At 38.0% G+C, this 25,358-nt stretch overlaps 1 protein-coding gene across 1 annotated transcript in view; it reads right to left on the reverse strand.

Annotated features, from left to right (window-relative positions):
• Window positions 1-8,470: 8,470 nt before the first annotated feature.
• The window catches only part of PAM (peptidylglycine alpha-amidating monooxygenase), a 74,975-nt gene continuing 58,087 nt past the window's right edge, over window positions 8,471-25,358 (reverse strand). The window contains 11 exon segments of the mRNA XM_054397935.1: window positions 8,471-8,712; window positions 9,241-9,297; window positions 10,721-10,924; window positions 12,181-12,234; window positions 13,530-13,629; window positions 14,426-14,544; window positions 16,388-16,566; window positions 17,225-17,451; window positions 17,999-18,071; window positions 18,559-18,675; window positions 25,026-25,155. Coding sequence (XP_054253910.1) covers window positions 8,525-8,712; window positions 9,241-9,297; window positions 10,721-10,924; window positions 12,181-12,234; window positions 13,530-13,629; window positions 14,426-14,544; window positions 16,388-16,566; window positions 17,225-17,451; window positions 17,999-18,071; window positions 18,559-18,675; window positions 25,026-25,155 — 1,448 coding nt within the window. The 3' untranslated portion in view covers window positions 8,471-8,524.

Consider the following 25,358-nt stretch of genomic DNA (forward strand, 5'->3'; position numbering starts at 1 on the left):
GAATATGGGAGGTTCACGAAACAAAACACATGGATTTCTCACAAACTAACCATGTGAAAGACAAGCAATAGAAACTGACTACCTACCAGGAAACCTGAGAGAGTGCAAGCACCACACTCTGCTTGGGAAAGCTCAGAGAAAACCTTTGGACACTTGCCATAAAGTTGTTCCATGTACAACTTTTTCACAATTTGTGTACACATGTACACAATGACATGGCAGGTTAAGGCACAATGTGGTGATTGAAGACATTTAAGATACTGTATTAACGCATCTGAGGGTATTTATATATCCCCAAAATGGCTGATGTAACATGTGGGCTAAGATACAAAAACTGCAGCTCTATGTTTAACAAGCAGATATTCTTTCACTACCCAGGGTCATCTCTGCTTCCTTGTCTACAAGGTCAGGGCAGCCACAGACAGCTGCCTCTTTTAGACAGCATCTAAGGGCTTTGGATTTACAAGCCTAACATCATCTTTGTTATCTGCCTGATCTCTTAAAGGGGACTTAGATCCTGCTGGTCCAGTTCCCACACTGACCTGCTATAATAAAATGTATATTTTTATATATTTTATATTTAATATTTCCTGGTGGTGGTATCTTAAAACACCACCATAACTTATTTACAAAGTATATTTACAGGTTCTATTATTCAGTTTGGGGTATTACATTCACAGTATCACAGTATAGCAGAGGTTGGAAGGGACCTCAAGAGATCATCAGGTCCAAGCCCCCTGACAGAGCAGGATCACTTAGGGTAGTCCACGCAGGAACACATCCACATGGGTTATTGAAAGTCTCCAGACTTTCCGGAGAAGGAGACTCCACAATCCCCCCTGGAGAGCCTGTTCCAGTGCTCCGTCACCCCTCACTGTAAAGAAGTTTCTCCTCATGTTGAGGTGAAATCTTCTTGGTTCAAGTTTGAACTCATTGTACCTTGTCTTACCACTGTGAACCACCAAAAAGAGCCTGGCCACCTCCACTTGACACCCATGCCTCAGATATTTATACACATTGATGCCTTTCCCTCTCAGTCTTCTCTTACCCAGACTAAATAGCCCCAGGGATCTCAGTCTCTTTTCGTAGGGGAGATGCTCAATTCCCCTAATCATCCTCGTGGCTCTCCGTTGGATTCTCTCCATACGCTGGATTCCACGTATGAAGACAGTTAAATAATTTAAGCACAGATCTAAGAATTTCCAATACAGTGGAAATAAAGGTGCTGTGATCTGTGCTTTCCCACAAATGGGATTCTGTAACAGATTAGCTAGGGACTCACAGCTTGCTCCTCTGTCCAGTATCTTCCCAGATGCTGTGACTATAATTAGAGTTGCCCTTGTCTTGGAGAGGGCTAGGGGCTTCTCTCCTGTCATGCTCAGTTCACGGTCTGGAGCTTTCCCTTGGCTCAGAGAGGGCTAGGGGCCTCTCTCTCTTGTGTGCTCCATCGCTGGACTGTAGCCTTTCTGTGGCTCCTCTAGGATTCAGTTCTCTTGGAGCTCTCCCCTTTCTGCCTTGGCCCAGGTGTAGTTTGTTGCCTGTTAGGATGGACAATGGCAGCATTTGACTCTTGTCTTTTTTGTGATAAGAACAAGACAAAGGCTTATCTTCTTATCTGATTTAAATACTGTCCCAAGACAGGTAGCAGGAAAACCTGATAACTGACCCTATGGGATGGGGCATATCCAAACATGGCCAGAGGCACACAGAGTTCACAGGTGTATTACAAAGTTAATTACATGTGCAAAGTTAATTACATGTACTACGTGTTTATCTGGACCATCTTTACCCCAGGACGTGTCCAGGTTTGCACATTTACAGGTGCTTAACCCATTGTCTGGGTTAGGGCATGTTTTGGGGTTTGACCTTTCAGGACATTTGCCTGCTGTATTTTGACTATCCCAGATAAATACACAAATGTTCAGCTGTACTCCTTTTCACTGGCATATGGGTTTGATTTATGGTAGGACAAGAGCATAAGACTATTTCATATGAGAATTCTTAGAAATTTGTTTTATAATACAGCTTGTGGTCCCTCAGGGCAAGTTGTTTAGAGAGGAAGAATAGAAGAAAAAAATGCACATTTCATTATACCTCCCAGGAGAGAACTATGAATGTTTATCTTTTGGGATTGCTAGTAGCTCTACCTACCTGCTCACAGGTTGATGAAAAACACCATAAAAAATACCTGCTACTGCAAAGATTATTTTCCTGTGGAACGAAACCTTTCTCTTGTTAGAATACTTCCTGAAGTTTTGTGTAGCATTTACCTGTTCTGTGTTAAGTTGTTCTTGTTTTTCTGCTACAGACTTATTTTCCCCCCTTCTTTTCCCTAGAACTGCCTCTGTGGGATGTCATTGTCACTATTTGTTTTTCACAACAAGCATTTAACAAATTTTATGGAAATACCACTTTTGGGTGCACCATCTCTTGTAGCAGATATAGTTACTCAGATGAACCAATGTCAAAGTTAGCATAATAACCTTCATGTTTTCAAAATATGTAATATGGTATTTTTGGGGAGTGGAGAGGATTTTTTCAATAAAGTTACTGGACTAGCTGAAAATAAAATGTGAATTCTAAAGTCTGAGTGGTAGAAACTCCGTAAAACCTATCAGCAGCTGTCATCATCTGTTGGTATCAGAGTGCTGGACACTTAGACAGCTAAAATTGACACACATGAACAGGATTTCGCAACGTCTTCAGGAAATGGATATTAGACTCTTCTATACCTATTAGAAGGCCTAGTGGTCTACTGTTTAAATCTTGGTAATCGACCTATGTGGATACTTGGAATGTAAAGCAGTACAGAAAAAAGCTTTAATTTGAAAAGGAAGGCTCTTCCAGATGGAATTAACCAGACAGTAATTTTAAAACCTTTGATTCAGGAATTATTAATCCTGAGAGAAGCATTAACCAGTCATTTCTCTTTTCCTCCTCCTACTTGTGCACAAAGACTGTAGTTGCATTCAGGTTGCCTGAGCTGCCTACTTGATTGATCCATTGTAGTAGGCGTCACTTCACAAGTTTATTTTGCCACTGCTTCTGGCTGCAGTTGTGTGCAGCCCATTTTACCCTGGTGCTATGCGAAGCACTACTGTGACTAAGAGATCTGCAGGAAACTTCCTGCACTGGTAGCAGAAATAGTTATGCTAATAAACATGACAGGTTGTAGAAAACAGCACACCCAATCTGCCCAGCAGTGCTGCCCTGCTACAGATTGCTAGTGCAATGATCCAAGATCACTTATATATGACTTTACCAGTTGTTACTCAGTCCTCTTCTCGGTGCTTGACAAGGATCTCTCAACTTTTATTATCAAAGCTTGTATACTCAAGAGGTGCAGCTGATGGCAAGCATCAGTACCTTGAATATATAGTGATATCTAAGTAAGGGGGTCAAAAGGAAGAAGACTTCACAGATGCAGTACTTACAAATAGTTTGGTTTGTTGTTTAGTTTAGGTTTGGTTAGGTTAGGTTTTTTTAACCATTCATGTCTTTAATCTCTCATTTCCCCCTTTTGTACAAAGTGCACTATGCCAGCTCCCAGGCATTTATTACTCCTCACAAAGATGGCAGGCCTAGTGGAAGTGGTAGAAGGCCCAGCAGAAAAGTGCACAAGAAAACTAGCTCTGTATCTTATGCAGAATTTCAGTGATATACAGTAAGTAATACATGGGTTTCCTCAGCAGATTGATTTTTCAAGTTTGTCTAGTCAGAGTCATCATCAATCACTCCCACAGATTAAAGATGCAGGAAAAGGAGAGCAGACGTGTATGATAAACTGGCAAATTGAAGTTTCTAGATTCTTAACTTTAAGAGGTTCAACTCTGCAGCTGTTAGAGATTTACTTTGAAGCATACACTTGAGCCCTGGCTTTCTCTGATTCCTTGCTGATAGTCACACGGTGGCAGCCTGCCCCTACAGGAGCTAGCCCTGCACAGCCAGCACTGACTCCACTACCATGACAGTCCTTGCAGAAACAGCTTCCCAGTGCCTTATTTCTCTCAGTCTTTTTTAGTCGTGTTTTCAGCAAAATTATCATGTGATTACAACCAGATTGTAACTAGATGTAGTTATGGAAGTGTATTTCTCAGGGCAAAGTGACCTGTATTGTGTCAAGGCTGCATGACTGACCTTTCATGTAAATTAATGAGAGTACAAAAACAAACTGCTTCTGCATTAGGTGGTTTATACCATAACTGCCAACTGTGGCAAACATTCAATACAGCTTTGCAGCTTCCTAAGAACTGGGCACTTTTCAGTACTTACTAAGCCTTGGTTGCTGTGAGCAGGATTTCTTATACATAAAAGTGCTTGAAATCCAGAGGCTATCCCTCCTGTTTCTTACTCATAGATTCAAGGAAATATGGCAGAATTGTCCTTTTAGTTGTGGGATTCAGTCCTTTGTAATGCAAGTAATTTTCTCTTGAGCTGCAGCATTATGATGTGCCATGGCTGAAGAAAATGGTAACAAACATGGTAGAGAGGGTATCAAAGCATTGAGGAAAGCAGTGACGAGGGCAGTGTTCTGCTTTTAAAAACCCCATAAGTAGCACCAGCTTTATGCCTGTGTATATAGGTTTTCTTATCTTCATTCTGACAAAATTATTAAATTTCAGTAACCACCCCACCCTCCCTTAAGCAGAAAATTTATTTTTCTCATGTTTCAGTTTGAAAAATGAATGTAGTTGGTAAGTATTTTCCTTATTTTGCTGAACTATTACCACTGACTATTTGCTAGGAACAAATCACTGCATCTTTAAAATAGTAGTTTTGGCACAATGCCCTGGAAAAAAAAATCCCTCTATGTCATCTGTATTTTTTTTTTTTAAAGTTATACTGAAATCAGGTAGAGCTTCCCTGGCAGGATGTTGTACAACATATCCCACTAATTGGAAACACTTGCAGAAAGGAGCTAAAAAGGGGCAATTCAGCAAACATGCCTTCATGACCTCACTCCACTCTTGTGAGACACCACAGCCTGAGGCCCCAACACAAGGACATAAAATTGTTAGAATTTTCCTAACACATTTTGGTAATTCACAGATTTCACAATGGATGAAAAATATTCTCACATTTAACAGTCAAAAAACAGGAAAAGGCAAATCAGGGTGCTAAAACTATAGCATTTAAATAGCATCTATTTTATATAGAAAATACAGTGGCTTTATTTCAGGTCTTAATTTCAACTGACCTGGAGATTTGGTTCTGGGTTTTTTTATTAGCGCATACAAATCCACATGAACTGTGCACAATATCATAACATAGTCTTTCAGATTTAAAAGTATGTCCTAATGTGCAGTTAAATAATAAAGTTGCCTTTGAATTGCTGCTCACCAGTGATCTGCCCTACAGAACTTGTATTGCTAATACATTCACAGCCTTTCCTACATGTGTTTGAATGGCAACATAGAAAAGAAAGTCCCCATGGTACAGAGGTAGCATGACCCACACTTAATTGTAATCCTTTGTAGCATGTTAGAAAAAAAATACACTTACTAATCACTTTCTGAGAAAAGCCTGTATCTTTTAGAACTGATGCCATATACACCACCTATGATAGCACTACCACCAGTTTATCTGCTCTGATTCAGAACTTTCTGTAAACTAGTGACTTGTCATCTTTGCAGACAGCTTCAGAAGATCCTTCCCAACTACCTTATTTTTTTCATATACCATTCCATTTCTTACCATTTGGTGATTCTGTGATATACAAATGCATCAAGGCCACAGCTAAAAATAACACTGCCTTCCTTTCAAAAGCAAGACAGAAACGGGCCTCTCTCCTTGTAACATGGGGCAAATTGAAATCAGCAGAAGCAGTAACTAATTTGCACTATTTAGGATGCAATCAACACAGGTGACATGAAACTAAGCCTGTATGCTGGCATTTTAGAAACTTCTCCTGGAGATTTTGCTATACTTGAGAAAAATACAGACTGCCAAGAATTTTCCAGTTTTCTAACAGAAAAATATTTATAAATATTTATAAAATCTTGCTGGGGGAAGGAATCTTACTTTTTGCTTATTCCCATTAAGCACATGTGGTGATTTGAGCTCTAAGTTTAGGAGCTCAAATGATAATAAATTCCTCCCCCTGCCCGTCTCCCTTTTTTCTCGGCAGGGTGGAGAGAGAGAAGAAAGGAAAACAAAAAGAAAAGGGGTAGGGAAAAGGGAAAGAAAAAAATTTATGAAAGAAATATTCTGAAGTCGGTTTGGAAGTAGGAGTAAATTTTTTTTTTCTGTTGTCACAAAAGGGAAAGGAAAAAAAAATAATTTTTTGCACATATATATATATATATATATATATATATATATATATATATATATATATATATATATATATAAAGTAACAGGGGGGGGTTCACAGAGGTGAGGGATGAGGGTAAGTGGGAAAAAATATACAAAACCCAGCCTGGATGGCCTTGTGTTCCCCTGGATGTCGGTGGATTCAGTTGAGAGAGAGAAAGGGCCCCAGCCACGTGGTCCGGTGCCAGAGACAGTGACAGCAACAGCAGCAGGAAGTCCTCTCAAGCAGACGAAGCAGGAAAAAGGGAAGAGCAGCAAGATGTCCCCCCTTTTTATAGGCTTGCTAGACAGGAAGGGAAAGTGGAATAGACCACCTCTGAGTCAGGGGACCACCTTCTCCCAGCAGGGGAGGGGCCAAGCCCTCCCCAGATTAAATTTCTTTTGTCCACCTGGGGCTGGGTTCTTCTCAGCCCCACCCAGGATGGGTGTGCCCCAGCACAGCACACCATCTGAAAAACCCTGAAAGTGTTCAAGTCCGTGGGACCCAATGAGATACACCCACACTTGCTGAGGGAACTGGTGGATGAGGTTGCTAAACCCCTCTCTATTATATTCCAAAAGTTGTGGCAGTCCAGGGAGGTCCCCACTGACTGGAAAAGGGGAAATACAACTCACATTTTCAAAAAGGGAAAGAAATACGACCCAGGGAACTATAGACCAGTCAGTCTCACCTCTGTGCCTGGTAAGATCATGGAGCAGATCCTCCTGGAGGTACTGCTGAGGCAGAAGAATAATGAAGAGGTGACTGGGGACAATCAGCACGACTTCACCAAGGGCAATTCCTGCCTGACAAACCTGGTGGCCTCCTATGACAAGGTCACAACATCAATAGATGAAGGTCGAGCAACTGACGTCATTTACCTGCCCTGATCAAAGCCTTCAACACTGTCCCACATGACATCCTGGTCTCCAAGCTGGTAAAGTCTGGGTTTGATGGATGGACCATTGAGTGGATAAAGAACTGACTTGACAGCCACACCCAAGGAGTGGTGAGGGACTTTTTAGGGTTTCAGGTAATGATAGGACTAGGGGGAATGGAGTAAAAATAGAAATGGGTTTTAAAAGGAGATTAATCATGCTCTGATTCTCAAACTAAACTGATAAATCCTGATGATGTCATACAACAGTTCACACTTCAGATGATCTATCAGGATAATTATCTATCTCTTGTGCAATGACTAAGCACATTATAAGCTTGAGAACTCCTGTCATATAAATGAAAAATAAAGCATGGAGAAACAAAAAAGCTGATAGTACAAATCAGGTTGTATTAGATGCCTACCCTGACTAATTTGCGTATTTAATTTAATTTGAGACACAGGTTTCCTCTTGGCTGTGACCACATTTTATTAAATACCCTGCAGTTTTATTATACAAGTAAAATTCCTGTTGAAATGCTTAGCTTGGCTTTGTACTTGTATGTAAGTTATTAGTCTTAAAAAAATCCCCTTCCATACAAAATGCACTTTTTCTCTGCTGGTAGAAGACATTACCTGTATTCAGTGGTCTGTGTAACATTTATAAGTTGTATACAAAAACGTAAAAGTATGCAAAAATTCCAAAGTACACTCCAACAGCTAATGCTCTGTGAATACTTTATTACACAAATTACATTCAGCTTCTGAAAATAGTGATCTAACAGTGATACCATCTAAAAATAAGACATTCCAGAAACACATCAATTTAGGGAGAAGAAAAAAAAATTAAATACTTTTTCCTTTTTTTCAATGCAATATAATGCTAGTGATTTTAAAAAAATAGAAGAAGATTTAGCAGCTTCATTTTCATGTGGCACTGTATTTTCTCTGTACTGCAACAGGTTAAGGACATTGAAGAGGAAAGGCACAAAACAGAAACTGGCAACTGACTGGTTAAGGGAAAAATATTTTGATGAAGCAGATAGTAAAACTTATTTACACGATCCCCAAGTTCAGACGAGAAGGTACTACTGCTTTAAATCAGTGCAGCAATCAGAAGACTGCTTGCTTTATTAAGATGTTCACAAAAACCAATGGCACTGATATGGAACTTCCATGCACTTCTCTACTTAAAAAACAAAACTAAAATCAAACAAAAATTAAAGGAACCAGTGTACAGCCAACACAGACTAGTACAGTGTACAATTAAATACACAAAATCTGAAACATGCTTAGGGGAAAAGGAATCTGACGTTCTAGGTGGAGTTTTATAATGGAGAACTCAAAGGCTGGTTTCAGGATGACGAAGGTGCTGTTGGAGGTGGAGGTGCTGAGCACTCTTCCTCTGAATCTGTGCCATCATCATCTTCATCTTTTTCTTGATCACTTCCTTCAGAAGTGCTCAGTCGGTCAAACTCTTTTCGGCTGTAGCTTTTGTGACTTGCAAAAAAAGTCCCAAGGTTAAGGACACCACCACCTTTCCCTGAGAAAAGGAAAAGCTTGTCACAAGGTTTGCTATACTGTACAGTGGTGGGGAATAAAAATCTATCTACTCATTCAAGAGTATACAGGAGATTATTTCAAGTGCCTTTCCAGAAACTGTTTCTAAAGACCAGCATATGAGCCACAAAAGCTATGTACAGAGAGATTATAAAAGATGAAGTTAGCCTTTGAAGTAGATGTTTCTAACTATTTCTTCCCCGCATCATTAAGTCTGTGTGCAGACTATTTGTGTTCCCACCAGTTTGCCCTTAATTTTGAAGTGCTTGCTTTATTCACCAGATTCACAGATAACTCATTGTAACAGCTACTGCACACCCACTGATGGTGACACATCCTCTTCAGCCAGCAGATAAAGATGGATGAAAGGTGTTATGGAAGGCATTTCTGCAGAACACCTGAGTTTTGCCCCACAACCAGTCAAATCTGTAAGTCAGCTAGTATTGAATACAGAAAAAAAAACCCTTACAGTTTCTGCATTCTTAAAAATTCTTCAATGATTTAGACTTACCTCTAAGTCTGCCTAAAATTCTGCCTGAACTTGAATCAAGCTTGTGTTCCCCATCAGCTGAAAAATAAGATAGATTTTAAAAATAAGCAAAAAAAAATCATATTCTGTGATAATTATCTGTATTTTCTGATACAAAGCACAGACATTCAACAAATCGATCAGCAGCTCTAAGAAGCAAAACTGATACTTAAGGTGAAATTATAGTGAAATTATCATACCACGAATGATCAGTTTATGCCAATTCATCCACTAAGAAGATTTGCACATTAGTTATTTCTGAGAATTTAATTTCCTTAACTGTTCACTCATGTTATCATGAGTTTACAGGAAGAACAAGAACCTTGTCATTTATAATGAGCATGACTATATACCAGCACAGTACAAAATGCAACTTGACATTTTAAATGGTGTAGTTCTCTTCAGAGAAGACTGGCTTTCTGGAAGACAATGATCTGTGAATTTCCTCATGTATTTTGGAGGAATTTTTTATCCCCTCTCATAAACTGAATCCTCCAACCTCTTAACTCTCTCCATTCTTCATCTGAAGAAAAATTAAAAGACATAATAAAACTGTCTTTTCCTTACATACTACTCAGTTTCTATCAATCTGTGCAAGTTTATTGTTACCAATGTAACCATATATCATGCTGTCTGACACAGTGAATTCAAACACTGCTTGAATCCAAAAGGAATACAAAGATGCTATTATAGATCATATCCATTAACAGCAGTACTGCAGTAGTATAGAGTGTTAGCATGTTTGATGTGCTAAACATGTTTGAACACAAAGAGTCAGGAAGCTGCACACTGAAATCCAATTCAATTGCACAGCAATATTAGATTGTCTGAATTATGTACTTTGTTGTAGTATGTCTTAGCCAGTGGCAGAACTGTGTTATTTGTCTATTCCACATACCTTTTGTTGCTAAAACTATTTATACAATACAAAATAACAACTGTAATGACCAAAATACTACAACTGTCTACCAGGTTCTCAAAAATAGTATTATATAATATGAGTTAAGAACAGATGTGTTATGGAAACAAGTCTGACTCAGAAAATGAACAAGGTAAATGTTATCTCTTTGCATTTTGCTTATACATTTATAATACTCACAGAGTCATTTGTTCTCCTAAATGGAAAATCAAGCGATGGTCAAACTATTAACATGTATGTATTCTAGACAATAATGTGAATATATTCTAGTTGTTTCTGAAATAACAACTTTCAGCTTTACACCAACTGAAGTTTAAGTTTAAATTTAACTGGAAGGTGGTGGCTTGAAATGTGATACTAAAGACACAGGGGGAGGCAGTTGCTTTGTGCACACTGATTCTTAGTTTGTATGTAGCATTACAGTAACTGTTTGGAAGGGTAAAGGGACTTCAAGAATTTCTTTTCATACATTCACCCCACAGTGCCTCAGCAGTGTTTTGAACTGGAATAATAAAAGCTTGTTCTCTAGAGTTATGTGGTTACCTCCATAGGCAGTTGTCTTCCTCCACCGAATAAATACTAAAATTGCCAGCAGGGCAACAACAGGAATAATTAGAAGAGTTGTAATAAGGACAAACGAAACTCCAGTGCTGGCCTGTTGGAACAAATGTTGTTTTTCCTGCTTCTTCAGAGGGTCTGTTGATTCTGGGTTGTTTTTCAATCTGGCTTCTACAACTGTATCAGATTCTTTAAAAAGAAGACAATTTCAGTATATAATCCATATGCATCATGAAACACATAAAAAGATGCTAAAGGAATGAACAAGCTAGAATACCTGAAGAGTTAAGTAAGAAGGAAACAAAAGACAAATGATTATGGGACATTTTTAGCTCTTGCTGATGTTATCTAAAATGTAAGGCATAGAGAGCCTGAATTTTATCACTCAGTAGCAAAGATGCTCTTCCCTGTTCTCAATTGGGAAAAGGAGAGATATCAGGGAGAGTTTTGTCTTACAAGTATCTATCACTTAAAATACAGGAATTTCCCCACAAGATTTATTTTTACAAATAGGCATGTTATGTAACATAAACTAAATATCTCCTTGTGATAATAACACTTCCACAAGACATATAGATTTCACTAAATTGTAACAAAAAGTAAAACATTTGAAGTTCTTTTCAATAAACTTGTGACAAAGGGTTACATTTTCAGAACTGCTACATCCCATGGAAGAGCTTTGGCTCTGTAAATCTGGAGACCTTTGAAAACTGCATCCAGTGATTCCTGACTAATTTATTACCTCTCCACCTACAAGAAGAAAAATCATTTCAATAAAACCCTCTATGCTGTTTTGTGTGTGTATAAAGGATCACATGCTGTAGGATAACTTTTAATGAGTAAAACTGTCTAGCTAAGTACTTTGAAGTCTGACTTAACTATGTGTCTTAAGAAGTAGCTGTCAAAACACACTGAATCAACCATGCTTTGATTCTGTACCAAACTTCAAATGACGTTCCACTCTGGTGTGACTGGCAAAGGTGTGTACTGAAAGACTATGCAGAAAGATATGTCAACTGCCATTTCAAATAACCTTTTTTTGGTGATTGAGGGTTGTGGAGCAGGGGGAGGGGTGTTGGAGAACAACTATCACAACTGCATTTCAAAGCTATTTCTGCATCTAAGACAGCTGACAGAGATACCAACCTGAACAATACTAGATGGTGGCACACACTTAATCCACTAGTTAAATTATTACTTTAGTGTCTTTGAAGCACTTGCCATCACTGACAATGAAATGTTTCGACTGGCTGTAAAATAGCATCTACTACACCATTACAAGCTGCTTTCTAGTGCTTCCTATGCCAGCTCATTTTATCTGTATGAAATGATGGTGAAAAATAAAACAGTCAAATTAGTTAGCATTTTTCCTTCCAAATTAACAGAAAGAGTCCTAATCTATGTGAAAATACTGGTTCCTTCATTTCTATAAGAATCAGACTAACCTTTTATTTCCTGTACCTCAATACCAGCCTTTTTAACTGACCGATGTTCCATTTCTGTAAAACAAAATTATTCTTCAGGACAACTAACATTTCACACAGACAGTGACATTTTTCTGCTAGCTTTCTCAGATGTACAGTACACACCTACAGTAATCCCATCCGCATCTGAACTTTACAAGGGGGAGTCAATGCAAACCATTCAATAGCCCTCACAAGGCCACAGAAAAAAAAAAAAGACCTGGGCTATGTAAAGATTCAGGGAGTCCCTCAAAAACAAAACTGTTCATTATAATCAAAATCATGATGGATTTAAAGGCTGGTTGAATTAGGGCTCTTCAGCTTAATTTAACTGCAACAAAAGCTAAAGAGCAAATAGAACACATGGACTTATCTAACCTGTATGTGATGAAAAATACTAATTTTGGTCTCATGTTTTTTTGAATAAAATCTAGAAGTGTTGCTGTTCAGGTTACTATATATGGAAAAAGCAATAACCAGTCAATTGCCATCTATCTGGTCCAGTTCCGTGTTACTAAGAGCAGCTGATATGAGACACTCCAAAGGAAAATCCGTGAATTATAAAAAAAAGGGGAATAACTAACTTTGTCAGAAGTTCATTCACAACAGCAGAATCTGTCTGATTGACTAACACCCTGAAGCCTGAGGGCTTCTCTCTCATTGTTTTAGTCCAATATGATGTAACAGTAGATTATATTTTTATTCCTGTGAAATATTTAATCTTCCTGAATCCTACTAAATTGAAGCCTGACTAATCCCTGTCCCTCTCCCTTAAGTCAGGCTGCTTGCCTTGGGGGTTACTAGATTGGAACTGAGAAGTGTTTCCACTTTGTGGAAACAGGACTTCAAATTATACTAGATTAATATTCTATTGATATATACTCCAAATGAAAGCATTATAAATTTTAAGATGACTTGTGTTTTTACTTCAGCTCTCAGAGTCTCTTGTATGATAACTTCAAAAGAAACATTTGACTTGTCAGCAAATGATACATTAAAATTACTAAAACCCTAAAGAGTCATGCTTTTGCTCAAGCAGGTACTGATGTGACAAGGGATAGATCTATCATTAGGCAAATGCATTTTGATTCCTCCTGTGACAAATGAACTTGTGCTCAGGACGACTCTTTGACAGAGCATGCAGCAGTGCTGAAGAATGGTCTTTTAATGAAAACTGAGCAGTAGCACACGACTTTCTCAGGCAGATCTTGTAATGTACCTTAGTAATTTTCATTAAGCCACCAGGTTTTTGGCCAGTGGTACCAGGTAAATCATACAGATCTGAAGATACAACATGTGAAGTTGCGACATTAAGAACATAAAGAACATACTTTCTGTGGATGTGAACTTCCACACTGCTCTGGCATGAACATCTCCAACGAATACAGTTTTATCTTCTGAAGCAACAACATCATGTGGCATCTCAAAACTCTGTGAAGATAAGCAGTCACAGATTACTCTTAAGTGTCTACACATTGAAAAGGCCTCATTAAACCTTGAACTCGAGACGGGTCATATTCAGTCCTCAGACTGGAAAACACAGTAGGTGCTGGTGTGAAGGCCTAAATCTTGGTTTCAAGCCCACATATTTAGTACTGTCAGAGACTATGCAACACAGCTATTTGCTATACTCAGAAAAAAAAATTAATATAATTTAAAACTGGAGTGCAAATAGCACTGTACATGTGTTACCCAAAATGGAAATCTTAAGATTCATTCCTTAGTCTAAAAAAATCTATGGAAACTTTAAAAACAAAAAGCCCACATAATTTTACTGTTCAATACTGTATGAAAAACATTTAGCCTTAACTTTCACACTAATATTTTGTAAAGAAAGGTTGTAACCACACAGCTGAATATTTTTCTGCTTACAAATATACTCTATTTTTTTATAAACTACTAGCATCTAAATATATGAATTATTTTTAGTTATTAATTCTTCTCTTAAATTACTTTTTAAGAACTGTCTGACAGCAATAAAGTAGGCTTATCCTGACTGAAGGTATCATCAGCAGGAATCATCTTGAGGGTAGTATAATTCTGAATGTGTATCACATGTATCAACTAAGACCTGAAATTCTAGTGCCTTTACTAAGTTAATATTATAAACAATTCCTTTTGAATACCTTACATTACAAAACACCTTATTTCCTGTAATAGTCTTAGGAAAATTGGAGAACTAGGATGTTACCAGCATTCTCACCAGGTGCTCTGTGCAATACTCTACCTTTCTAACTGGAATGAAAGTATCAATTATTTCTCCAGTGGAGAAGTTCATCACAAATCCTTGAACTGGTTCTGCCTCTCCAGGATAAGGCATTCCATTAATGGCAATGAGGAGACCACCTGCAACAACATTAAATTTGCTTTACCAAAGCCACACACAGCTAACTACAGTGAAGATTAATTGTAACAGTATAGATGAAGAGAGGCTGTCTGAGAGAGAGATGGACAGAAAGGTAACTCACTAGGACACTAAATCACAAAAGGACAGTTAAGCAACATGTAACAGGTGAATGTTTGGCATTTAAGAGATGCACAGTTTGTACAAATGGGAAGAACATGCATGACAGTATTTTACAAATTAAGTTAAATGCAGAAATAAAGTGAAGGCTTTCAGAAACACAATCTGAAGAATACCTTGATAAGGATGCTTGATCTGATAAGAAAGTTATTTAAATGCATTAAATGCAGAAAGTCAGTTAGGGAACCAGTGGAACAAGAGGAAAAGATGTGAAAGAGGGACTTAAGGGTGACAGGCCTGTGGCACAGAAGCTCATTTTTTGTCATTTTTTTCTGTTGAATATATTGGGGAGATTCTGACACTCAATTTTTTCATAGCAAAGAGGTCAGAGGAGCCAGCTCAGCTGGAAGCAGGTAGACAAAATGTGTTAGACTAGTTGGAGGTTAATGATTCACCAGGTTTGGATGGCATTTACTCAAGTTCAGAAGGAAGAAATATGTGAAGTTACAGATCTCAGGACAAGCTGAGTAACCTAGCAAACAGCCATTCTTTGACTTCATGTATAGTGGCAAACAAAACTTTTACAGAATGTCAGGCATCATCAGGAAGAGAATTAGGATTGCAGGGGACAGATCTACCACTACGCAATAACTTAGTATGCCTGCTTCTTGAATATTGAGAGCTGGTTTACTCTCTGCATCCTAATGAAGTTAAAGATGCTAGAACAGAAAGGCAACTACAGTAGTCAAGGGCCTGATGTAGTTAAATGGCACATGGAGAGAGATTAAGATGCAACAGGTTCTTTGGTTTGGAGGAGATGGCTGAGAGGCAACAGACTTGGTGAGTATGGAACTGTTATTCACTAATTCCCAAAATACTGAGACTGAGAAGTACTCCGTGAAACTAGGTCAGTTTTTTTAAAATTAAAAAAATGAAATGGCTAGTAAATTTCTGGAGCTTATAACTGCAGAAGATCAAGGAGGCAGACTATGCAAGTCGGTTCAAAATCAGGCTAGGAAAACTCACAGGCAATAGGCCTATAGAAAGACACTAGGAAAAAGAGGTAAAGACCTGCCTCCTAACACTCTCAAATAAAATGTTTGTGGATGCATGGGGACTAGGAGAGGTACAGACCCAAAATGCAGCCAGGCTTACACATTCTCCTTAAGAATGCCTCTCTTGCTGCCACTGTCAGAGACAGGGCTATAAGTACGACGTACCAGTTACAGAGTCAGAAGCCTGACAAGCCAGTTCATCATCCAGTTCTTTATGCTCACCTTCAGTAACAGTATTAAAAATCTAACCAAAAGTCTTAATACAATAATTGTTAACTACATTGCAATATTAAACCCCACAACTCTGTCAAACTGTTTGCTTTCTGATTATTCATGAAACTGAAAAATTTTCTTGATATTTTGGAACATCTTTATTTTGCTGTCTTGTTATTTTAAAACAATAACAGATTATTGACTGTGTAGTTACTAGGAAGACCATCTCCTTGTTACTATCACATTTAGGGAGTCATTTCTCAGAAGCATAGATTACAGGCAAGCTTCCCTCATCCTGCAAGTAGGAAACCAGGGTAGTTCTAAATATTCCATCACATCAGCTCTACTTTGAAACGGAATAATTATCTCACTTAAGGTAACATGACAGCAGCCTTTATGAAATAATACTGTGTACTACACTGTGTACTGCCACATAGAAGAAGAACGAAAAGATTACCTGGAACATAAGAAACTGCAAACAACTCTCTTCCAAACGATTTGTGCTTGATCTCTCTTATGAACTCCCCAGTTTCTAACCTGAAACACTGAATTCGGCCATTTTCCCTGTCTGCAACACATAGCTGACGGAATTCGGGGATGAGGGCTAAGCTGTGAGGAATATGAAATTGTCCAGGTCTGGCTCTGCCTAAAAAAGTCTCTGCAATACAAAATATCCATGTTTGGGTTAAAATACACACTGAAACTATCAGGTTTGCTTAGAAATGGCAGTATGGAATGTAATGCAATACAACATTGAGTAAAGAATAAAATCAAGTTGCTTTCTTCTCCTAGTTAGCTAAGTAAACTGTGGTAGTCTTTTGTGTAGTCTTTGTAAATCCTGAATATATGAATTCACCATTTCCCTGCAATATTTGGCATAGTTTAATGTTTCATACATAAATCTGATTCAGGCTGAAATGCAATTATTCACAGAATTTAAAGTACATGGGATTGTGGCATAAATCTTGCAGAATTGGTAAAGGCTTATAGTATTTGATCAAATGTTTAATAATAAAATGAGGTTTCTTTGGAAGTCAGAACATTTTCTTTGTAAGATACAACACGCCAGTACTTCTACTGAAAGCATGCTAATGAATTCCATTTTTTTATTTTTAGTGAATATATAACTACTACAAATAGCTCTATGACTAGAAGAGAGAAAATTGGAATGCAATGACAAGGCTGAAATACAGCTAGGGCCAGTAATAGAAATTTATAAATATAAGTTAATAGTAACACCAGCAATCTCATGGTTTACAGTGAGTCCATGGTAACAGCAGTATGGGTAAAGTACCAAGAGCTCTGACCTGTGCCTTCTCCCCACTGCATCAAGTACAATCCATTTGGAGAGAACTGAATGATTCGACTGTTACAGTAGCCATCAGAGACATAAATGTTTCCAGTGGTTGGATCTACAGCCACATCAGTTGGTTGACAGAAATGGTTTCTGTCACTGCCCGGTTGCAAAGCCACTCCTAAGATCAGTAATGGTTCTTTGTCATCTGCTCCCAGTTTGAAAACCTTTTTTTCCAGTCAATAGAAAAAAAAGAAGAGGTTTCAAATTATGGAAGGTGAACTGTAAGAGGGATGACTGCTTATGGAAAAATATCTATTACTGTGTATAAAATAAATTCATATACCAAACATAATGTTAAGATATTGGCTATGACATCTATAACCAGTTTTTCCAATAGTGTTGATTCTAGGAAATTTCTGCCCAACATATAAATTTCCTGTGATTACAGCAAACAAATTAATTTCCTATTCTGGATTCAACTACATAGGAGAACTGATAAGGAATGATGGAACAGAAAAATCTGTTCTTTTTCAGAAGAATAATTGTTTTAAAGCCGATACTTTTATTTCTGAATATTATGTCTATGTAGCAAGTTATTCAATGCAACTATATTCCATGAAGGCCACAGGGCTCAATTTCTGTAGGCATTTTCTTAGTATTTATCTTAATAGGTCTAGTTAAATAATTTATGCCAAATCTCTCGGAAAATAAACCCTTTTCTTTTCCTGGCAAAACATTTAAGGTCCTGATGTTAAAGCTTCAAAAACATACCTGATGAAGAGCTACATCAGTAACCCAGTAGTTACCGTTTTTATCTATGCTCAAACCATGTGGTAAATAAAATCTGCAAGCACAAATGTAGAAGAATCAGGTTAAAAACACCTTTTGGGAAGATGTGAAAATTTCACTTTTTATCTACAGATCAACAAATGCAGTACATACTAACTACCTGTAGTATTTAATGAAATAGCGTCACAGAATAGACTTTGCTTGACAAGAGTTATCTCAGCTCTTAAATTCAGTTGACCTCTGTTATCTGACGCAGGCTAATATTTAGTATACTTGAGGACAATACACAATACTCATGAGCTCTGCATTGCTGTTAATTTGTCTGGTAGATGAAATTGTATGAATTGCTAGAAAGCAGAGGTGGCAAAGATAGCAGATTACTTTAACTAGGTGCTGATTTTGTAAATTATTTACTTATTAATTTAAATAAACTGTGAAGTTATAATCACATGATGTAGTATTAAACATAGGTGAGGACTGGACTTTTTGGGGTAAAATATACAGAAATGTTAATTCTATTACTAAGAGCAAAAATAACTTACAGACTTTTGCCTGTGGAATGAAGCAGTTGTGCATTACTTGGATTCAGGACAAGAATTGTGTTCTGTTCAATTGGGCCAAGTCCTCTTTGCTGATAAACAAATTTGCTGTCAAAGGAACTACACAAAAATAGTAGAATAGAAACGTAGTATTACTAAGTTCCACTGATCAACAATACACATGTATATTAACACAGAGTTTCATAGTTTAATGCCAATGCAGGGTTACTGACTTTTACTCCCCCCACTAAAAAAGCCTTATTATATTACTGCATGATCATAAGAGTTACAGTGTTCAATGTCGCCATTTCTTAACAGGATTTTGACTTTCAAACTCAGGGAACAACAAAACCATAGAGCAACACTTAAGATAGTTCTAAAGCAAGCAAGCAAAAAACCTTCCTTTTTTTTTTTTTGTTTTTTCTTTGCTGTGGCAAATCAGAAATTGGAAATCAAACAAGGCAGCCTAAATAAAAACACAGCTAATCACCAGAGCGTAACTGCCAGTTGTGAGATAGCAGGTATATTTTGTTCTGCTAAGACAATGTGTGCATGTTTGCATGTCTTTTTTTTTCCCAATCCCTTTCTTGTTTTAATCTATTTTAATAGAATGCAGTGTGGAACTGCACACTAATCTTTTTTCTTCATAAAAATAGTTCAACTACTTCAGATAGTATCGAAAGATCTCTTTTCCTTTGGTTACCATGTTTGCATACTGTCTACTCCAAAGAGTTCACTATATAAAACAAGATAGAGTCAACAGATGCAATAAATAGAACTAAGAGGTATGTTTTAGAATACTGGAGCCATGATCTAAGGAAGTGTAATTTTTTTTTAATTTTTCAAAAACTTAAAAAAAATTCTCATATACAACTCAGTATTTTCCTCAAGCTTACTATTGTAAGATTCAGGTCTTAAGGTTCTTAGCCTTCTCAAGAGTGTGCTTGTGGAAGACTAGCATATGATGTGCTTTTCTCCTACCCCCACAAGTTGACATTCAATTTGCAGGGTACATGGAATATATTAATAAACAACATTTAAACATGTCACTACTGCAGACATTAAGAACCAGGATTAACTTTCCAGAAGACATTCACTAGGCACAAAATTACCATCTGCTTAACAAAGAATATAGTTGCCTGTACCCTACAGAGAAGTTGGTTATTACCCTAAGTTGTTGAAATATAAATTCACAATTTAGTGAAGGTAATAGAGTGAATTTCTGGACAAAATATAATTATCAGTGTTAGAAAATGGCATTTGATTGTGGATAAAAATTGTATGAATACAAGACATACTCACCCATCCCACCTTTTAAAAGGCTTTTTTAAAACCCATTTGTTGATCCCCACACAAATCTGGCTATGATTGATGCAACTTGGTAAAAAAAGAATATACTTAGTAGTCACAGAGAAGGCTATTAATAAAGTTATTAGAAGTTTATATTTTACATTCCCAGCAGCCTCCTCTCTTCATAACATTAAATATTTATATGCCTAGAATTTTTAATGTGGAAAATAATGCTTTATTCATATACAACCAGAAAAATCTATGGCAGGATGTGTTTAAGTTTCTAAACAGGCTACGATTACAAAATAGTATTTAGATATTGCCATTACATGTGGTAACTATCTGTGACTATTTAATATCTGATAGAAATCAATAAATCCTTTCCACTATGAAAGATTACACACAAAGTGATATTTACTAGTTATTAAAACTCTACTAAGTCACCCCAAAACCTCTGCCAGGATGCTCTAGGGAGACACAGGGTACTGGCACACAATGGCCTAGTGAAGTGTATGTGCTTGTCTGACCATGGTTCAGCACGTGTTGTTTTATTCTGTACCATTACCAACAGTAATCTTCCACAAGTTCTCTTGGTTTTGAAAAGTTTTATTTAAAAATCTGTCTAATGCTTGTAAGGACTTGCTCTGAGTATGGATGACCACAACTGGAGAACCAACACTGGACAGACTGAATTAATGTTATTATAAATCAGCACAGCTAAATAGTCTAAGTGACAGTAGGTATTGTAGAAAAAAAAACAACACAGAAAACAAGATTACATCTCTGGATAACTGTCGACGTAGACAACTTACAAAAAAAAATATTGACTTTGGTGCAGTGCTGCCCAGACTTCTAAGCATTCCCTGCTAACAACTACCCAGCTGTTTTGGAAACATGTTTTTAGCGTAAATAAAGAGTCCATATGGCACTGTATGCAAAGGAAGCCTAGTGAACTTTGAAATTAGTTTGTGGGAATGATCTTCCACACATTTTCTTCCCGTAAAATTTCCTTTTCTAGAATGAAGACTTGTATGCTACAGTATCATGGTCACTTTTCCCAATGTTTGAGACAAATTTCCCTGGTAGTCAGTATTTTTTTGTTTAAACTAATAAATGAAGACATGAACATTGCTGACTACTGTTAGTTTAAGAAAAAAAAGCAAGACCAGAAACAACCAAACAAAATAACGAAAGACCTTACTATCGTATGTCATATTGCTCTGCAGCATAGTTTTCTAATAAATTCTGCATTTTGGTATCAATGGACAACTAAAATACGCTGCATATCACTTCTTCTAATTTCAAATGCCAAGTAATGCCACAACTATTTTTCTACTTTTCAGCTGGCCACTTCAAACTAATAAAATTTATTGATAAATTTAATCTCCTTCTGGTGGTCTACACATTTAGACAAGCCACCTGATTATGTAACTCCTGAAGGTACAACCCTGACCTCTATTCTTGATCAATATCTATCACTATTGCAGTGCTGTGCTTGACCTAAATTATGCTGCCTAGATTGCTAAGAATGCACTATTATGTCTTACATAAATTTCCACAAAGTGCAAAATAACTCCCAACTGATTCATTGCTTAGCAAGCTGAATACTTCTGTTTTTTTCATTCTGAACAGCAAATGCTGCATGTAGCAAAGGCAATTCTGAAGCTGGAGAGACGTTTTGTTTCAAAGAACCTGACTTAACAGAATTTTTTTTTAGTAATGCACAGAACAAATGCTACAGCCACTGAAAAGCTGGTACTGGATTATAGGGCTTGCCACTGCATGAGCGCTTTTGCACATCCATTAAATCACACCGAACGTGCCCTGTAGAACAGCACAGATTATAGATTCATATAATGGTTTGGGTTGGAAGGGACCTTAAAGATCATCTACTTACAACCTTCCTGCCATGGGCAGGGACACCTTCCACTAGACCATGTTGCTCATGGCCTCATCCAGCCTGGCTTTGAACACTTCCAGGGAGAGAGCATCCACGACCTCACCGGGCAGCTTGTTCCAGTGGCTCATCATCCTCACTGTAAAGAATTTCTTCGTAATATTCAGTCTAAATCTACCTTCTTCCAGCTTAAGGCTTCCCTCTTGTCCTAGCACTACAAACCATTATAAAACATTCCTTCCTGGCTTTCTTGTAGGACCCCTTCAGGTACTGGTAGGCTGCTATGTCTCCTCTTCAGGCTGAACAGCCCCAGCTCTCGCAGCCTGTCCCCATAGTAAAGGTGCTCCAGCCCTCTGGTCATCTTCATGGCCCTTCTCTGAATCTACTCCAGCAGTTCAACGTCCCTCTTATTCTGGGGGCACCAGAATTGGATGCAGTACTCCAGGTGGGGTCTCATGAGAGCAGAGTAGAGGGGGAGAATCACTTCTCTGGTCCTATTGGACATGCTTCTTTTGATGCAGCATAGGGTATGGTCTGTCCTTCTAGGCTACAAGCACACATTGCTGGCTCATGTTGAGTTTTTCATCAACTGGCATCCCTAAGTCTTTCTCTTCAAAACTGCTCTTGAGCCACTCACTCAGCCTGTATTTGAACTCAGAACTGTCCCCACCCAGGTGTAGGACCTTGCAGTTGGCCTTTTTGAACTTTATGAGGTTGTCTTGGGCCTCTGAAGTCAGTCCAAGTCTCTCTAGAATGCATCCCTTCCCTCCAGCATGTCAACCACACATCTTGGTGTCATCCATAAACTTGCTGAGGGTGGACTCAGTTCCACTGTCCGTATCACTGACAAAAATGTTAAACAACACTGGATTCCTGGGGGATGCCACTTGTCACTGGTCTCCACTTAGACACTGAGCCATAGAACACAACTCTCTGAGTGCAGCTATCCAGCCAATTCCTCATACAGCAAGTGGTCCATCCCTCAAGTCCATTCTTTTCCAATTTGGTGACCAGCATGTCATGCAGGACAGTGTCAGATGCTTTACACAATTCCAGGTAGATGACATCAGTTGCTCCTGCCTTTTCCACTGATGCTCTAACTCCATCAAGGAAAGCCACCAAGTTTGTCAGGCGTGGTTTGTCCTTAGTCAAGCCATGTTGGTTACCACTAAATACCTCTTCTTCATTTTCTCTATGTCTTAACAGAGGTGTCTGGAGGATCTACTCCATGATCTTGGCAGGCACAGAGGTGGGACTGACTAGCCTATACTTTCCGGGGTCTTCCTTTTGTCCATTTTTGAAGATGAGGTTTGTTTCCCATTTCCAGTCAGCAGGGACTTCACTAAATTGCCATGACTTTTTGAATATGATGGACAGGGGTTTGGTAACTTCATCTGCCGGCTTCCTCAGGACTTCTGGGTGGATCTTGTTGGGCCCTGGCTCATCTTCAGGTTCTTTAGATGGTCTCAAACCTGATCTTCACTTATAGTGGGGGTGGATCTTCCTTTTCCCACTCCCCACCTGTGTATTCTGGAGATTAGGCAGTGCAGCACTTGCTGGTGAATATGAAGCAAACTATTCACTGAGTACGTCAGCCTTCTCCATATCTGTCATAACCAAGTCTCCATTTTCCTTTTGGAGAGGCCCCACATCTTCCTTCACCTTCTTAGGTTAGATGTTAAGGAAAACTTCTGTAACAAAAGGGTTATCAAGGACTGGAACAGGCTGCCCATGAAAGTGGTTGAATTGCCATCCCTGGATGTATTTTAAAATCATCTAGATATAGTGCTCAAGGAGATGGTGTAGTTATGGCCCTGGTAGAGTTAGATAATGGTCAGACCTGATGATCTTGAAGGTCTTTTCTGTGATATTCTGCACCCACACCACAAGAAAGTTGAAGTACAAACTGTCTCTAGACATGGCTGATTCACTATGCTCATTTGCTGTTTTAGGGAACACTAATGTCCCTGTGTTTTTTTTTAAATATGCATGTTCTCCAAATACTGCCTGGTCTCAAAACTCTAGTTTTGTGCTCTGAGTTGTGGGTATGCCTCAGTTGGCAGAAATATACACATTTCAGAAGCAAGAAATGAATACAACTGCAAGCTTGCTTTCAAATATTTTTGAATGCTTTCTTCAATGATATAAAGAACATCACTTATATTCATGTGTAGGAGGATGAACAATCCAAATCAATACCAGCTGTCACTTGAAGCCTGAATAATACAAGTTGCAGCATGAGTCATCCTTTTAAATTTTACAGTCTATATTTATACACTCAAGCTGGAGAGATCACTGATATAACGGACAAAAAACACATGATTGTCTTATCTGCTGTATTAAAGTATATAGCCAAAGCCCCAGCAAACTTACTTTCTTTCATGAAAAAGTATTCCCACCATATCATTATAAGGTTGAAAAAGCTGCGCCCACTAATTTTCAAAAACTATGTTATCTTAGAATGAATTCATCATGGAAAAAAAACCCTACTGTTCATAAGTATATACACGGAGAACAAAAGCATAGAGAGGAGAAGGTCAGAAAGTCACATTTAAAAATGGCACTACATAATATTCTGTTCCAGGCTTATACTAGTGCCTTTCAGTGTTCTGTTACAATTTCATGGAATTTTTTCCAAAGTGTCCACCTAAACAGTTGTACTATTTTAAATCTCCAAGATACAAAGATGCTACACGAATGAGGACACTAAACTTTATTTGGGATCTTGTGTTCTTAAATTAATATGCATTTGGCATATTACTTCAGAAACACTAGAAAAGGTCATTCTGAAGATGGGACAATTGTTCGGAGCGACACTATATGTAGCAAATGTTATTGAATTAGCAGAACAAAGACCTTGCAATAACCTGGTTTTGTTCAGTGGGCGTAAACACAAAAAAGAGTGATGATACACTGTAGCTATGCTTGCATGTCTTAAAACCTAGATGCTAATAGTAGCATACCATGCTAAAACACCCTTCTCCCAGGCCAATTTGTCCTGCTGAAAAAAACATGGAAAAGCAGAGATAACTAAATCTCCTTGAATATCATACTAACATGGTCATACTGTTCGAGGGCCTAATGTACTATGCTATTGTTATCTGGAAACATTATTTTGATCTGAAGATGAAGCAAACCCATCATCTTGAAATATTATAAAGCTCCCACTTTGGCACTTTCAGCCACAGAATTAAATTTTAAATGAAAAAAAAGAACTGCAATCTGTCTTTTCTTGAGAAGACATACAAAGAACACTCACCAATGTGGCAGAGTATCTACTTACTTTTCATCCCAAACATGATCTCCTCTATGAAAGATAACTAGGTTATTTTCAGTGTCCAGAGCCAACCCAGAAACTTGGCCTAATTTGAGATCTAACCCAGGCCACTCCAGAACCTCTTCTATGTGAAAATCTGATGAAAGAAAAAGATAAACAAGAGACATACATTTATGTAGCTTATCTATTAAAAAAAAACCCTGGTTAACTGGCATTTGGTATAGACTGTAGGGACATTTTCCTACATGCAGTATTTCCAGTAACGCATGGCACTTTAATTTGAAGCATGGTTTCATTAAAGCATGCACAAGCACTGGCATCCTGCTACATATAGCATGA

Source organism: Indicator indicator, chromosome Z (genome assembly GCF_027791375.1).
Source record: "Indicator indicator isolate 239-I01 chromosome Z, UM_Iind_1.1, whole genome shotgun sequence".
Lineage (NCBI taxonomy): Eukaryota > Metazoa > Chordata > Aves > Piciformes > Indicatoridae > Indicator > Indicator indicator.